Source organism: Ochlerotatus camptorhynchus, unplaced genomic scaffold (genome assembly GCF_037179485.1).
Source record: "Ochlerotatus camptorhynchus isolate MF236.1 unplaced genomic scaffold, CSIRO-AGI_Acam_v1.1 ptg000064l, whole genome shotgun sequence".
Lineage (NCBI taxonomy): Eukaryota > Metazoa > Arthropoda > Insecta > Diptera > Culicidae > Ochlerotatus > Ochlerotatus camptorhynchus.
Genome location: NW_027040554.1, coordinates 3,007,754 through 3,023,337, shown reverse-complemented (window position 1 = coordinate 3,023,337; position 15,584 = coordinate 3,007,754). Strand labels below are relative to the sequence as shown.

General features: G+C 35.8%; 1 protein-coding gene across 1 annotated transcript in view; it reads right to left on the bottom strand.

Moving 5' to 3' along the window:
* LOC135697001 (uncharacterized) overlaps positions 1-9,205 on the bottom strand; it is a 76,228-nt gene extending 67,023 nt beyond the window's left edge. The window contains exons 1-2 of the mRNA XM_065216544.1: positions 9,052-9,205; positions 8,587-8,775 (exon numbers count right to left, since the gene is read on the bottom strand). Coding sequence (XP_065072616.1) covers positions 8,587-8,775; positions 9,052-9,205 — 343 coding nt within the window. The remainder of the gene's footprint in view (positions 1-8,586; positions 8,776-9,051) is intronic.
* Between the last annotated feature and the right edge of the window lie 6,379 nt (positions 9,206-15,584).

Sequence of the window (15,584 nt, the reverse complement as noted above, 5' to 3'; positions counted from 1 at the left end):
CTCCGGAGGATAGACTAACAGTGGAACAGATTTGCTCAGCGCTGAAATGCACCAAAAACATGAACGGAATATTCAACCTAGTATTGAAAAATTCACTCTCTGCTGGCTGCTGTCTTCAACAGATGCTGGGAACTGCACTATTTTCCAAGTGTCTGGAAGACAGCGAAAATCATACCTATCCGCAAACCCGGAAAGGACCCAACGCTAGCTTCAAGCTACAGACCGATCAGCCACCTTTCAGCGCTGAGCAAATTGTTCGAGAAACTTATTCTCAATCGTTTGCTCAAGTTTGTCGAGGAACACAACATTCTTCTACCGGAACAGTTCGGGTTCATGAAGGGGCACTCCACAAATCATCAGGTGATGAATAACATCCGAAGTAACAAGGCTGTATCCAAGTCTACAGCCATGGCATTGTTAGACGTTGAGAAAGCGTTTGGCAATGTCTGGCACAATGGGCTTGTATACAAGCTTTGTAACTGCAACTTTCCTTTGCTTCTTATTAAAATCACCCGTAACTACATCAGCAAAGGTCGTTCAGGGTATCGTTGAATGGTTGAAATTCAAGCACATTTTCCATCCCAGCAGGTGTTCCGCAAGGAAGTCTGGGTAACGGTTGCGTGTTATTTCTGTTCGCAGATGATACCGCTATAATCGTCAAGGGAAGAATGCCTCGTGAAATAACAAACAAGCTTCAACGATGCCTTGACGCCTTTGTTGATTATGCCATCACGTGGAAAATCAAAATCAATGCTTCCAAAACCCAAACAATAATGTTCCTCCATCGGCAATCTCCCAAACTAAAACCAGCTCCCTCTTGTACTGTAATCATGGATAGCACAAGGGCTGAGTGGTCCGCCGAAGTAACCTATCTCGGGATGTTGTTTGACGAAAAGTTCCTATTCCGCTCGCATGTGGAGAAAACCGTAATCAAGTGTTCCGCCTTGGTTAGGTGTCTGTATCCGCTGATTTGCCGCAGATTCCGCCTCTTAAGGGTGAACAAACTGGCTGTCTACAAACAAATTATAGCACCTGCGATCCTCTACGCAGGCCCGGTGTGGGAATCATGTGCTCAGACTCACAGGAACAAAATCCAGGTCGCTCAGAACAGAGTGCTTAGGATGATTCTTGATTGTCCCTTTGATACAAAAATTTCAGACCTCCACCAAGAGGCGAACATTCCAAAATTAGATTTCAAAATTGATGACATTAAGACTAGGTTTATGCAGAAATGCAATACATCAGAACATGCTTTGATCAGCAATTTGTATTTAGTAGGTTAGAGGTATATAGTAGTTACAGGTTAATTCTAGTTTTAAATAGTAGTTATAAGTAGTCTCCTTTTTTAAATTCAAAACAAACCAATCCCACCAAGGTGGTCATACTCTAATAACAGGCCTGATAGGACTAGGACCTGTAATTAATAATTAATATTTCAAATATAGAGTAGAGAACTACTTCGGCCTAATCGCCCATTTTGCGCATATCGAGCAAAAATCTTCAAATAAATCCATGATTTCAGAATAAACAAGTCAATTTGTGCGGTTAGTACGATACTTTACTTAATAAGCTACGGAACGAAGTTAATGAGAACGCGTGATATGAAGGTTTGCACCCATTATTCACAAAAACAAAAGAAGCGCTCCGACCGAATCATGTTTTATCTTCATCCGATAGGCCGAAGTGAATTCATTGGCCTTTAAATGGCGTTTCAATGCGTTAGGCCGAGTTTAGAATCCGTAGGCCGAGTTTGGCCTCAAGAAGCAGTGTTAGACTTTTGACAATATATCAACGATTGGTTTCTCTTTATAAAATCTTACGGTACGTACGGAAAGGTAAATAAATTTAGAAGTTATCAGTAATAATAACATTCTGTTTGGTGGTATGCTGTGCTAGATTAAGAAAGACTAAGTGCGGGTTGTGCTTAATAGGCCGGAAATGGGGTAGTTAACCCTACTAAAATTGAAAAGACATATCTGTGTCACTTGATAATCTATACATGTAAACCAAACAAATACAAGAAATAAAGATCATTTAAAGTCAAAAAGTTTTCTTCGTCATTTGCTTTTGAGCATCGGACACGACGTATGAGTGGAACAGCACGCATCACACCAATGCGAAGACGACGGACGACGACGAAAGCACCCACATCGACCGGAGAAAAGGCTTCCCGCAATAGGAAGCATGACTTGCACTGGTGTGGCCACGATTTGAAAACCAACCTGCCACCTATTCAAAAACGGAAAGAGTTAAGAACTTAATGCTCTTCACATTTATTCCGTCCACTAGCGGTCCTACGTCAAGCTTCCGTTCGTGCCCCTAGGCACAGACCCTTCTACTTTTTTAATTAAAACTAGAAGACTGAACAAGGTTTGAAAAATATATCAGGCATAACGTTTGATAACGGCACAAAAGCATTTGTAAACAAACTTTCTAAGGCCCTTTAAACGTGAACCAAAGTGCGAATTTCGTAGCATTTTGAGGAGCTGCGTAAAACTTTATATAAATGTAAGGAATATTTAAAAAGTTCAGGAAATTTTGTATAAGATCTAAAGATAGTTCAATAAACTTCTAGGATATCTTAATTCGAAAAAGCTCCATGAACTTCTTGGGGGTTTTGAGAACTTCGTTAAATTTCAAGGAACTTTCCAGATGTTTAAGAATATTTGTAGACGATAGGTGTCTTTCCAGAAGTGCAAAGATGTTCAGAGATCTTCGTTAGAATTAAGAGAGATTGACAAAATATGGAATTTGGAATAAATTCAGGGAACTTCGTAGAAGTTGAGGAATTTTAGTAAAAGTTAAGGGAGTTTTGTAGACGTTCAGGAAACGTTGCATAAGTTACAGGATATATTCAAAAGATCTCCATATAGACAAAGATAACGTAAAGTTCTCTGAATATTTTTCCAAGACTTCAGGTTGATCAAGTTCTGAGGATCTCCAACTGTTTAAAAATTCAATGTTCTTTCAAAACTTTAGGTTGTTCAGGAAGTACCGTAATCCGGGGGAAAATTGATCACCGTGGTGAAATTGATCATAATGCTTTGTACTTTTAATTGTCACGTGTAACATGATCGGTGATAGATATCAAGAGAAATATTAAAAGTATATCATCATGAGACTCCAATATAAGCCTCGATCTCTTTTCCTAAAAAAAGAAAAATTTATCGCATACACAAACGATCATAGGACTGCAACTATTGATGTCATTACCATACAAGTATCATGTTTTACTAAACTAAGTGTCAATGAATGCGAATTATTTTAAAAATTGCAGTACAATGTTTCAAAGATCAAGAAATCCAGGGTTTTTCGCAAAGTTACCAGTAATTTGGAATTAAATTGCCTACATTTAGGCGCAACTGTGCATTTAAGACTTCTTTTAAGAAAACTTTTCGCACAAGGGTTTTAGCATCTGAATCGAATTCAGGGAACCCACATTTAATAAGAACAATTACTAGGGAGCTGGGCACTGGGAAGCCATTTGAGGGGTTGATAAATTTCACCCCATACCGATAATTTAAAATTTAAGATTTCAAAAATTTCCTAAAAATAAATTAACCATTCATCCAATATTATAATAAATCAGGCAGGAAAATGGAGCCCGCATAGCTACTAATTTAAATGCCATTAGTTTTTCAATTTAGTTTATTGTAGGAATTTATTTATTTACGTTAAAAAGTGATCAATTTCTCCCCGGATTACGGTATTCAAAAGTTGTTCAGCTAATTGAATCTGATGGAATTTTGAAATATGAATCTAGATTTTATGGACATGTTTGTTCATTCTCTTTAGGGAAGACCCGTGCCTTGGTGATTTAGCTAATTTGGTAAGAATTAGCACTCCAGCAGCTGAATTCCGGGCATACATTTAACGAAAAGTGGAAATTTCTACACATATCTAATGTGTACAAATTTCTTTCTTTTCGATGAAATATATTCCCGGAATTCAGCTGCAGGATAGTTTGAATGCCTTAGCACATACAAAAAGCCATGCTTTTTGTGTGTATTTTATGATTAAAAAAGCTCGTGTAAATAATTAATTGGTTCCAAATGGGTATAACCAAAACTAACTACATTCTCAATTTAAAAAAATCCAAATGCTTTTGTAAAAATAAATTCAATTTTTATCTATTCACAAACAGAGACACAATCACTCAAGTTACGAGTTCATTCCTTTCGATTAGAATTAAAGTTAAATCTCGATTGATTCCGAATGTCAGTTAGTCCGATGCATCAAATAAAAAAAATGTTCTGCATAAGTGCTTTATTATTTTCTTTTCTCTTCAAAAATCAGAATCATGACAAATTATAGCCAGGCTCTTCAGTATTTTTCGAAATTTTTAAATCTTAACCTTGAACATATTTAAATCCTAAATGTGTGAAATTTATTCTGTTTTCACTTTATCATGTTTCAACTTCAAACTCCTAGAATTTAGTTTTGGTTCCTGTCTGAGATTTAACTGATGATGAAATATTCAGAAAAAAAGCTTGTTACAAAATTCATGGAATGTTCTAACTCTGCGCATTTTCTTAAGTTTGAGATGCTTAAATTTTTGACATCCGGTCGCCATGTGATTTCATTACACAAAGCATGAGCAAAGGATCATTGCTTGTTCAAATTCAGTTAGTTTTTAAGGCTCCCCCAATCGAGGTCCGAATCATTGCTATGAAATAAATATAATCAAATTTATTGTTTCACCATTCAAATAAAAGTATGTTTCAATGTCATATTATTGGTCACCGAAAAAATGTACTCAAACACAAGCATCTTGGCGAGTTTTTATTTAACCGTAGTTTAGCTAAATAAAATAATTTGTAGGGTTGTGTACAAGACACGACCGCAGGGTTGACGTAGACTACGTTAAGCTATGTAGTGAAATTCTCGTGCATTTTTTCTAGTCATTGATTTAAAATACAGTAGAAGTAACCTATGATGTCGGTCCTATGTTCATATTTTGGATTTCCTACTAAGTAAAACTTGGTTAAATTCAGGACCTCATAAAAATGCGAATACATATTCTATTACAATTTGGTTCCTACATTACAATCAGCTATGAGTAAGGCTTTCGTCAGGTGATTCATTGAAGCGTCCAAAAATGACCGTCATGATGGCTGATATTCCCTATCACTTCAAGATTTCTAGGACACAAATCTTGGACGGTTGTGACATCACTCATGAAATTGAAACTCCTTGTGTACTGGACTGCAACAAGCGTGAAGTTCCAGTTTCTTTGTTATAAGTTTTGTGAGAGCTGATATCTGTACTCTTGAAATGTTTCTATGTTAATGAGATTGATCCTCAGCGATTCAACTTCAAAACGCTAAAAATAAATGCACACACAAAACCGGAGTGCACAATTTTGCATCAATGTTATACAACATTTCATAGTTTATCGAGATGATATCAATTAGCCATGAATCCCTCCAATAAGTTCTCGGTACATCTTTTATCTACCGATTGAACAAATAAAAAAAAATACTAAGGCTGTGTTCCATTTGGAAAATTATCACTTAGATTTGACACTAATAAAATTTTTAAATATGTATGTTCGAAAATCCCTCCTGTTGTAGATCGGCCGGTTTTCAAGAAAGCGTCTGTCAAATTGATTCCTTGTCTGTCAGAAATAAGTCTGCTTGAATAGCAGGTTTATTTGAACATTTTCCATCGGTCAAATTTAAGTAAAAATTCACGAAATGGAACACACCCTTAATAACTTGTGCACATAACCGTTTCTTGTTGTGTTTGTCGTATTAGATGTTAGATAAAAACTTCTTTTATCGATATGTGTGCTGAAAATACCTGGGCCGAGTGGATTCAAGGGGAAAGTCGACTAAGAGAATCTTGTCAATGTTACTTAGGACCTAATGCAATGTTCAGCTTGAATTGTTTCGCTTAGCTGTAAACAGAAAATCGATGAAGAGAGTCGAACATTACAAGCAGGTCCTTTTGAACGCTCACTGTCGAATTTCAGAGCGTAGCACTGAAAGTAAACTCGACGCAACTCCCTCCTACTTGAAGAATTATGAAAAAAAACTGGGGTTGTATAAACCGTTCTATAGCATAATATTCCAAGAAGGAGGGACTTTCATAGCTAATCTAAAAGCATAAATAGAGGTACCGTCTGATAATTTCAGTGCTTGGTACAGAAAACTGTGATCTGTGTAGGAAAATCCTTTTTATCACCACAGAAACACCCCGTTCCCGTTTTTTATGCAAAATAATGAATGTGCGTTCACAAAACGCACGAAATCTTAAAAAACCATATTAAGAATTTGTTTTCATTCAATCAATAGATTAAAGACGTACCGAGAATTAAATGGAGGGATTTCAAGCTAAAATGTTCTGATCGCGAAATATTGACGATCAATACCGAAATTTCGCATAAAGGTCTAACCCATTTTGTGTGGTGTGTGCTGCTGATTTTCAGTGTTGCCCAATGATTTGGGAACTTTCATAAATAACGTAGTAGTTGAGGGAGGAGAGGGGTTTCAGAAGTTGGGACCATGTATTAGGTGTATTACAAAACACGCTCCGAGGGGGAAGGTCAAAAATATACGTAATTTATGGATGGCCCTAATTGTACTTCCAAGGCTGTGTCGCAATGGGTGAGTTGAATTTAACTCGTGGTTAAAAGTGACAGATAAGTTATCGAATAACCCTGCTATAGAAGTTAAATTTTGGTAACCGTGGCTGAGTTCTGTTTGAAAACTGATCAATTTCCGACATTTTCGAACATTGAAAATAACTTACAAAATGTCACGTTTAACCACGAGTTAAATTTAACTCGGCTATTGGTACACAGCCCAAGAAGTTTTTCTCGATTACTTTTTCGAAGGAACGTATCAACTTTTGTAAACAACGCATTTGATCGTCGATTTGGCGTAACTGGTAGCTCGCCCACGCATGCTAGTACAACCATCAGATAGGGGAAAATTTTCCCAACCTGTTAGCGGTGTTAGTATGTGGGGAGAGCTATTAGTTATACCAAACCGACGATAAAATCCGTTGTTTACAAAAGTTTGATGTCCTTCCGAAAAGTAATCGAGATTTGTAATTATCAGTCAGGCAAGGAGCGCTTGCGCCATCGAGGCGACGCCGCTACCAGCAGCCAATGATCTCGACGGGAATGACGTGCAAAGTTCGAGGTGCAAAACTCGAACTCTGCGTGCTTGACAGGAACCGCCCTCCTACTGCTGCTGCTACCTGCTTACCCGCCGTCCGAAGCGAAAATGAGTTGAGGCACATTAGCAGCGCTTTTTTATAACTTTTCTGATTCAAGCAGCACGATGTGCAACCAAATTGTACTTGATTATGAGGACTGGGTTTGGGGAGAACGTTTACTTCATGAAAACAGCGATAAACTTATCACTTTTTATTTGTCCATTTTTACAACAGTTTTTTTTTCATGAAAAATTGAAAAAAAAAAGTTTATTGCAACAGCTTACGAAAAGGATTTCCTATCGATTGGTGTATTCGGATTTTGATTCCATCTATAAATGACAAAGCTTATAGCGTTCAAAAAATTACACCGACGATATGTGCTAGTACAATTGCTTGTACTAGCACATATCGTCGGTAATAGACGATTGTTGTGTATTGAGAACGCTTGCGCAAAAAGACTAAGGGAGGGAAACGGAATCGAAACTCATATGTCATTAGCCAAATACATCCGTAGACCATAGGTCCACCGTTGTATAATTGGCAATGCACCCGTGTACTGAATGGGAATTGTGGGTTCGAATCCCACCGGTGCCCTTAGATTTTTTCGCAAATTTTCTCACACGCACGTCTCTTGCCGATGATATGTGCTAACCTATCAGTATCTTCTAACTGTCGCATATAACACATAAAAATTGACTTTCAGTCGCTAACCTAAATCGGATTCCGTTTTCTGTGCAAAACTTGGAATCAAAATTCCGGCACGAATATGAGTGATTGACACAGCGAACAATTATGCAATGGTTTTGGTGCGAACAATTATGCAATTGGTGTTGTAATGCTCAACCTTTCGAAAATAAACATCACCTTACAGGGTTATTCAGAGTAACTGTCAGCGATTTCCCAAATATGCAATTCTCAATGGGTAAAATGGGTATATTTTCAAGTATTTTTGTTTTAAGGTGTGTTCAAATATCAGCTTGTATTGACAGTAGGATTTGAAATTTCATTCGTTTTCGATTTCAAACAGCTATGGACGTAAAAATTGAGCATGCCATAAATCTGTATAAATTCGTGTGTTATCTTCCAGAAACTGAAACCTCTTCGAAGGAAAGAAACATTTATTTTTCGCATCATTATAGAGGTAATAAGGAACCATGCCAGCTGTGGTTCATTTTCATGACAAATGTGGCTGGTAAATAAAAGTAAAGGGAGAAAGATTTGAATTAAAGTATGCTTAGTTGAAGGTTATAAATGTAGTATATCTGGAATATAGTGATATAAAAAAATCATACAAGCGTTCAATCGTCATGGCCAGTTTAAAAAATGTCAGTTATTCCGAAGAACTCTGTACAATATTTTAATATAAATTTAATGTTTGGATAGTCTGGCGAATGGCATAACATATTTTTCAATACGACATACCTTCTTTGTTAACATAGCACTCAGCTTCCAACGTGTCACATGCTACTTCTTCACAACTTTCTAATGAGCAACACTGCTGACAAACGGGAACAAGTCGGTTGTTACACATGAAGGCGTTGCAATTCGCTATCACTATCACGTTTGTTGATCCTCCGTCTCTGCAGCCACGTTCAACAACACCGTTGTCGTCTAAATCATAGTTTGCGTTGTATGTTAATTGCCTCATAGAGGTAGGGGAGAACAATCCCTAGGATAAAATGGCCCCAGGCGGTTTTTTGTTGCTTTTCCAATACTAATTGTAGGATTTAATGTGCCAGAATGCTAGTTCAAGTACTGTTGTAGCGATGCTCATTGTTAAGTTCACGAATTGATAATCGGAAAGCAATGAAAAACAGTGTGGGGCCATTTTACCCCAGGGGTGCGCTTTAGACCATCCTTCACTATTTTTTTTTAACAAAGCCATACTTTTCCAAATTGAACAGCCCGTACTGCATGTTATTGCCCGGATGTCAGTGGCATCTGGACAATCTGTACATTCTATACAAATCAAGGCTGCCGTAAATTGACATTCTCCCAAAACGAACAGCACTAATATGGAAAATGGTACCCTCCACTGCATTTTTCTTCAGCAATTGCACTATTTTCTTGACACACATCAAGCATAAAGCGCGTGCACTTCTAGACTATTTGAACCGTACCACTGAAATACCGATTAATATTCAATGTTTTTTATTATAGATTACAACTCAATTCAAGCTATTGCGACTGACTGTCTAATCATTTTAAAACCTGATAACCGATTGCACTGGTCCTGCTAATCTTATCACGGAAAAATTCAACCGCCAACGATCCCGGACATTGAGTTAATTTTGGTTTCCAATGCGTGTTGGGTAGGGTGCCAATGAATGTGTAGGAAAAAAGGGACTATTTTACAAACGGACCATGTACAAAATGTTTATTGGCTCGAATAAAAATACCATATAGACATCTCTGACGTTTGAGAAATGCACAAACTGAAAAATCTCCTATTGTTTCAATTCGAAATTTGGCGTTTCCTCGAAAACAATTCTTTCGACAAGAATCGACTTTCTGGGACATTTTTCGTGAGTGGGATCCATGATGTGGAACATTGATGAATTGGTTTATACAAATGTTCACCATTATCTCAAAACTGCTTGTATATTATTTGAAATCATGACTAGCATCATGGGCAAGCGCACAGTGGGGAAAAATCGACCTAAAATCCCACTTAATTAGACGGCGCACGGTAGGAGTCCTGAAAAATAGCCTATCTTATGTGAAACAAATCGGAGAATTGATTGGTGATGGTCCTGTTTAGGGTTCACTTCGGGAAGTGGTTCGTTTTGCCCGATTTACCTTTAATTTTGGAAACAAAAATATAATTATTCTCCAGAAACTGAACTTGGTGCACTTAGATTGAGTCAATGTGAACTTAATCCTTGTAAAAAGAGCTAAGGAGTTGAATGGAACTAGTTTTACTTTGATCAGACGTCAATAAGTGGTCAATTTTTCCCGATTTCCCCTTGGCCTATAAAAACAAGATTAAACACTAGGGAAGCAGAATTTGACGGAAAAAATATTGAACTTTATGCACTTAACTATTGTACAATTATCCAAGGAATCGAATGCTGAATGCTACGAAGTTCGTCATGTGGCGACTACTTTAAAACCCCATTTCACCCTATATTCCCCTCAAACTTGAACAAACTCATATATCATGTGGTTTTATAGATTAGCGTCATTAATATTACACGCACTTGCACTGTACTTATGTAAAAATGTCAGGAAAATCGAATGGTGATGGTCCCGTCTTGGTCAGACTTCAGGAAATGGTCTATTTTGCACGATCTCCCGTCAAATTAAAAAATAAAAACCTATTTTAATCAAGTGGAAATTTAAATTGGTTCTATAATGTATAAACCTATATGCACTAAATTATCGTAGAATTATCCAAGAAATCGAATGATGCAAAACCCAATTTCACCCTATATTCCCCTCAAACTTGAACCAATTCTTACACCATGTGGTTTTTATAGATTAGCGTCATTAATATTACACGGGTTTTATATTCTGAAACTAGGACATCCGGTAGCATCAATAAAAGAAAACAAAACAAAGTATTTTAAGACAATATGAACTGAAGTTTTTTTTTTTAAATTGAACTTAGTTTCATATATGTTAACGAATCGTGATATTGTGAAAATATTTTTAAACTCAGATCGTAGCAAAGCTCGTCTCATTCAGCTCTTTGTAGCAACTTTCAGTGAAAGTGAACAGTTGGTTCGACGAGACGTTGGCAATTGGGTCCATGGATTTATTCGGCGTTGGAGGAAAGTGCATGGACAGACCAAATTCTTTTCTACTCAGAAAACATGACTGGATACAGTTTACTTGGTGAGTAGCAATGTACATATTCAGAACTTTATTATAGTTTCGGTGATACTACACACGGCACTTGTTGATTCTAAATGGCTATTATTCTTATTCAAAGTTCTATGCAACTAAATCATTTATTTAGGAAAAAGGGACACATTTAGGGACATACGATATTCTGCATCTTCTTATTTTAGGCTTTTCATGACTCATTTGCCAGAATTTTGCTGGGTCTCATCTAAGTGTTCTAGATGAATTTCCTCAGTATACATTAGTACTTAGTACTTGATATAGAGCATTTCCAGCCCAAAACGCAAACCGGTTGGTCATGAGTGTTTCCGATTTGAATGAAACATTTCTCACGTGTTCGCTGCTACTAATGGTTGCATTTTTCATTTAAATATGATTTTTTCCTCCAGAGTAACTTTTGAAAAGGGCGTATAAAAAAATGAATTATTTTTTTTTCAAAAAATCATAACTTGAAAACTATTGATCTGATCAAAATGACATATCAGAAAAAGTTTTAGGTAGTTAAATTATCTTTGCGGAAAAAAAACACTGAAAGAAAAACTTAGTAAATTAGTATTTAAAAAACGTAAAACGATGATTATCTCAAAACACCCCCCCTTCGATCTTTATAATTTTTTTTTTCAAGAAAACTGAAAAAATGCTCTAATATTTGGTGAAGAGTGTATGCTGGTAACTTTCTTAAAAAAAAATCTATAATTTTTGAAATTTTTGTTGGTTTTTACAAGTTGGTGAAATTGCATATTTTTTAGTAAAATAGTAATTTATTTGGATTCTACGCATAATTTTCAAAAACTTTGCATATAAAAACTTTTTTCCTAAGTCCAGCCGTTCTCAAGTTAATGCAATTTAAAAAAATAATTAATAATAATTTTCTACATTTTGACCCATTTTAAAATGTTAGTCGTGATGTCCAGCAACGAGATGTTTTTCCATGAATATATATTAAAAAACAAACAGTTCATTCTCAAATATGGTAGCTGTCAGACTTACCCGTTTCTATTTAGACGCAGCAGAAAAGAAACAAGTTTATAAGTAAATACTCTCAAATATACCCAAATAATCAACAAACCCACTCATGTGCCTTTTTCTGTCCTCTATTAGTTGTATACCTGGATAGAATTGTGTATGTCATAACAGAGGCTCAAAACATAAACAGGTAAACAAATATGTTATTAAACCTGTAATTGAGATAAATTCTCTAGGTACTTCTCTGACGTATACCATATTGTGCCTTAAGAGCTCATCCCGCGATATCACAACTACATAAAAAGGCACCCCGTGGAGGCTTCTTACACTCACACTTAAAAAAGTTTGCTATAATCAATTGTACCTAATGAAGATAGGTATAATGTAAACATTGTAATTATTCTGCTACATATATATATATATATTGGGACGTTCTTCACCTGTTCTGTATCCGCTGATTTGCCGCAGATCCCGCCTCTCAAGGGTGAAAAAACTGGCTGTCTACAAACAAATCATAGCACCTGCGATCCTCTATGCAGCTCCCCTGTGGGAATCATGTGCACAGACTCACAGGAACAAAATCCAAATCACTCAGAATAGAGTGCTGAGGATGGTTCTTGATCGTCCTTTCGACACTAGAATAACAAATTTACATGAAGAAGCAGGCATTGCCAAAATAGATTCCCGAATTAACGAAATTAAGACTAAATTTGCACAAAAATGTATTTTATCAGAACATGTATATAGTAGTTGTAGGTTAGTTGTAGTTGTAAATAGTAGTTATAAGTAGTCTCCTTTTTTCAAATTTTAAACAAACCAATCCCACCAAGGTGGTCATTCTTAAAACAGGCCTGATAGGACTAGGAACTGTAATTAATAATAATTTTAATTGAAAAGCAACTAAAGCTGAAAAGACGCATCTGTGTCACTTGATAAGGTATACATGTAAACCACACAATACAAGAAATAAAGATCATTTAAGTCAAGTTCTTCACCTGTTCCATTCAGTTCATCTCTCTTAGCGTTTCAAGTTAAAAAGCAAGTAGTTTTTTATGATGGATAACAATTTCAAGTGTTGTAAACCTCTACCTAAATCAATTTAGAAGCATTACACAGTAGCAGTTCAGTTGTTTATCTCAAAATTATTAGAATTTTTCGCAAATAACAGTCCAAAAGTGTATTTTTATGTTAGATAGAGCAGCATCACAATACTAAAACATAAAAAAATTTGCTAGCCTTTGTGGATTTAAAGATAAGCTAAATGTAGAAATGGAATGGCATTTGTTTGCAACTTCACACGGCAAAGGTCCTTGTGATGCGATTGGCGGTACCCTTAAGAGAATGGCAACCAGAGCAAGTTTAGCTAAGCAACACGAGCACCCTATAACGAACCCTAAACAACTGTACGACTGGGCAAATAGTCGTAAAGAAGATTTTCAAACAAAAATGTCATTTTGTTATGTTTCTACGGAAGAATACAAAAAGGCTGACACGGAATTTGATCCAATTTTTAAGAAAGTGAAACCAATTCCTGGAACTCGAAAATATCATTGCTATATTCCAGTTTCAAACAACCAAATTGCAGTAAAAATATTCTCTAATTCAAACGATACATCCAAATTATTCAATGTATTCAAATAATATGAGTTGTAAAATAAAATAATAAATATATACTGTTTCTTATCTCAACAAATCTTTCATTTGACCACATCAACGTGCTTCTCTTCCGCTGTCTCTAGATAGAAACGGGTAAGTCTGACAGCTACCATATCTGAGAATGAATTGTTTGGTTTTTAATATACAATCATGAAATAAAATCTCGTTGCTGGACAACTCGACGAACATTTGAAAATGGCCTAATATGTTGAAAATTGTTATAATTATATTTTTTTAATTCGCATTAATTTGAGAACGGCTGGACTTAGGAAAAAAGTTTCTATATGCAAAGTTATCGAAAATTATGCGTAGAATCCAAATAAATTATTATTTTATAAAAAAATATGCATTTTCATCAACTTGTAAAATTCAACAAAAATTAAAAAAATTATAGCTTTCTTTTTAAGAAAGTTACCAGCATACACTTTTCACGAAATTTAAGAATATTCCATCAATTATTTTGAAAAAAAAAATTATAAAGATCGAAGGGGGGGTGTTTTGAGATAATCATCGTTTTACGTTTTTTAAATACTAATTTACGAAGTTTTTTCTTTCAGTGTATTTTTTCCGCAAAGATAATTTAATTACCTAAAACTTCTTCTCATATGCCGTTTTGATCAGATCAATAGTTTTCAAGTTATGATTTTTTGGAAAAAAATAATCCATTTTTTTATACGCCCTTTTCAAAAGTTACTCTGGAGGAAAAAATCATATTTAAATGAAAAATGCAACCATTAGTAGCAGCGAACACGTGAGCAATGTTTCATTCAAATCAGAAGGGGTCGAGACAAAATTGACATTTTTTTTAACGATTTGAGCTAGAAATGCTCTATAAATTACCAAAATAAACCGACTTCATTCATTCGTTCTTTTTTTTAATATTTGTGCAAAATTACAGAAAATATGAAAACTGTTTACCGAACGTTCAGCTGTTGAGATTTCGGTAAAATTTACAGATTTCTATAAAAAAAAGTGTTTAGGGAAGGGGTAGTTAAAATTTGCGTTACGTAAGAAGGAGAAAAAAATCATATGTTTGAATTCTTATATTTGAAGTTTGATAATACAAGTAAAAAAATTTTTTTTTTGTTAATTACTTTATTTGTACAGGCTCAATCGAATAAACTTTACAGAGCCAAGTTATCATTTTCTTTATACATTATAAATGTCTTAAATTTAAAATTAAAGGATTGTAACCGATTACTCGCGGTCTTCTCGAGGTTGGTGGATGACAATTGTTTGGATCGGGAGAGGGAAAAGAAGATTTGGAATATGATTTATGATTAAAAAATTTCACTATTTCTAAAACATATACTTAATCCTATCGACGTTATATCAACTCTGTAATTATACAATTATTACAGAAACAAATCTACAAAAAAAAATACACACACACATACAAAACACAAACTAAACACAAGGTTAATCAAACTTACAATCTATGGTTAATATTCTTCAAGAAAACATATATGAGTTGCATAAACTCCAGATCGCGTCTAGCCAAAATATCCCGAACTGGAACATTAGGTTGTCTACCTCGAGCCCGAAGGGAATCGTACAACTCGGAACTGACTCCACGGTGCTCAGCACATGACCAAATAATGTGATCTGCGTCCTGGTAACCTTGTCCACATTCACAGAGATTACTGTCCCCCAGCTCAACACGGAACAAGTGAGCGTTTAACGAGTAGTGATTGGACATGAGGCGAGACATCATACGAATGAAGTCTCGACCCACATCCAACCCCTTGAACCAAGGACACTTCGACACCTTAGGGATGATTGAATATAACCATCGCCCCAAACTCCCTTCACTCCATTTATTTTGCCAGCTGGCGAGGGACTGTTGACGATAAATGAAGAAAAATTCATCGTAGGCGATTTGTCGATCGTAAATATCGCCTTCCATAGCGCCCACCTTTGCAAGCGAGTCCGCCTTTTCATTGCCCGGAATC